At 27.2% G+C, this 2056-nt stretch overlaps 1 protein-coding gene across 1 annotated transcript in view; it reads left to right on the forward strand.

The window, feature by feature from the left end:
* LOC107486084 (UDP-glycosyltransferase 74G1) overlaps window positions 1-1327 on the forward strand; it is a 5062-nt gene extending 3735 nt beyond the window's left edge. Inside the window, exon 2 of the mRNA XM_016106631.3 lies at window positions 165-1327. Within this exon, the coding sequence (XP_015962117.2) occupies window positions 165-896 (732 nt within the window). The 3' untranslated portion in view covers window positions 897-1327. The remainder of the gene's footprint in view (window positions 1-164) is intronic.
* The last annotated feature ends 729 nt before the right edge of the window (window positions 1328-2056 follow it).

Raw genomic sequence — 2056 nt, forward strand, 5'->3', positions numbered from 1 at the left:
ATTTATATAAGTATTGTTAAAATTAAAGCTACATTTTTTTATAATAATTATTTTAGTAATATTTTTTAAAATATCATAATTATTGTAATCAGTGTAGCATGGACATACTAGAATGACCCTTTTAGTTTTGCATCTAATATTTGTTCAATAATATTTGTTTTCAGATTGCTGAATGGACAACAAAGATTTGGCCAAAATTTAGATCTGTAGGTCCAAACATACCATCTATGATCTTAGATAACCGGATTAAAGATGACCAAGATTATGAAGTTGCACAATTCAAGCGTGAAGATTGCATAGAATGGCTAGACAACAAGCCAAAGGGGTCAGTTATTTATGTTTCATTTGGAAGTATCGTTCCCCTTAACGAGGAACAAATGGGAGAAATCGCTTATGCTTTGAGAGATAGTAATCATTATTTTTTGTGGGTGGTTAGAGCTTCTGAAGAGAATAAACTACCAAAAGATTTTGAAAAAATATCGGAAAAGGGTTTGATAGTAACATGGTGTTCCCAACTAAAAGTTCTACAACATGAATCTGTGGCATGTTTTGTAACACATTGTGGTTGGAACTCTACATTAGAAACATTGAGTTTAGGAGTTCCAACTATTGCAATGCCACAGTGGTCAGATCAAGCAACAAATGCAAAGTACATTGTTGATGTTTGGAAAGTTGGAATTAGAGCTCCATTTGATGATGATAAGAAGAAAATTGTGAGAAGAGAAGCATTGAAAAAGTGCATCATGGAAATGGTGGATGGTGAACAGGGTAAAGAGATAAAGAAAAATGCAACCCAGTTGAAGAAATTGATTTTGGAAGCTGCTAGTGTTGGGGGAAGTTCTCATGGAAACATTTTAGAATTTGTGAATAGTTTGCAAGGTACAACATGCGGCTAAATTTTTTAAATATTGACCGAATTTTAATTAATACTTAATTATTAAGTTTTAGAATATTTTTTAGAATTTTAGAGGTGTATTATATTTTTAATATTTAAATATACAATATATAAATTATGTATTTTTTTCTCTTTAAATTTGTAAAATTTTTTCTAAAATCTAATAATCGAGTATTATACTAAAGTTTGGTCTATATCTAAAAAAAATTACGACCACATGCCCCGGATTAGAAATTAGTCCTTGATCACCGTTATATTCTTTAATTTCCATCACTTTATAATAACGCTGGTCCGGTTTCTACTTTTATTAGTTTATATATTTGCATGACAATATGAATCTAGCAGTGATATCGTAATTTTAATTGACAAAATGTTTGGGAACGAGGAATTAAAAGAAGGCATATATAACCTGCTTTTTATGATTTTTTAATATATTTATTTTATATTTTTTAATTATTATTAAAATAAATTATTAATTTTAGATATAATATATATNAATATTGGTTATATTTATTGTAAAATAAATAAATAAAAAAGATATAATAAATATAAAATAAAAAAATCTAAATAGAAGATTCTAGTATTGATATTCATTATTATAATTATCTCACTATAATAATAAAAGTAACTCATATATTTATTAGTATTATATATATTGCAACTTAAATAGTAAGTTCACAGTAAATAATATATCGGGTCGTGTATTATTAGCAAGATACATTATTATTCTATGACACTAAGATATGATACTTTAGGATCAAGGATAACTTCATTTTCTTCTTTAGGATGAAATTGATCTTTTTTCACACCCAAAGACCTTACGATCATTGGGGTAATTAATGAATGTGACTTATCCATATAAAATCTCTTCAAAAAAATTTTTGTGCATGTTGTTTGATGAATAAAAATCTCATTTTTTTGTATGCTTGATCTGCAAGTCAAGACAAAATTTAGTCTTTCCAAGATTTTTCATTTCAAACTCTTTTTTTAAAGCTTTTATAATTGTTAGAATCTCTTCGAGGGTTCCAATAATATTTAAATCATCAATGTACACAGCAATTATAATGAATCCATATGCAGATTTCTTTATAAAAACACATGGGCAAATATCATCATTCTTGAATCCATTTTTTGCCAGATACTCAATAAGACGATTATACC

This window comes from Arachis duranensis, chromosome 4 (genome assembly GCF_000817695.3).
Source record: "Arachis duranensis cultivar V14167 chromosome 4, aradu.V14167.gnm2.J7QH, whole genome shotgun sequence".
Lineage (NCBI taxonomy): Eukaryota > Viridiplantae > Streptophyta > Magnoliopsida > Fabales > Fabaceae > Arachis > Arachis duranensis.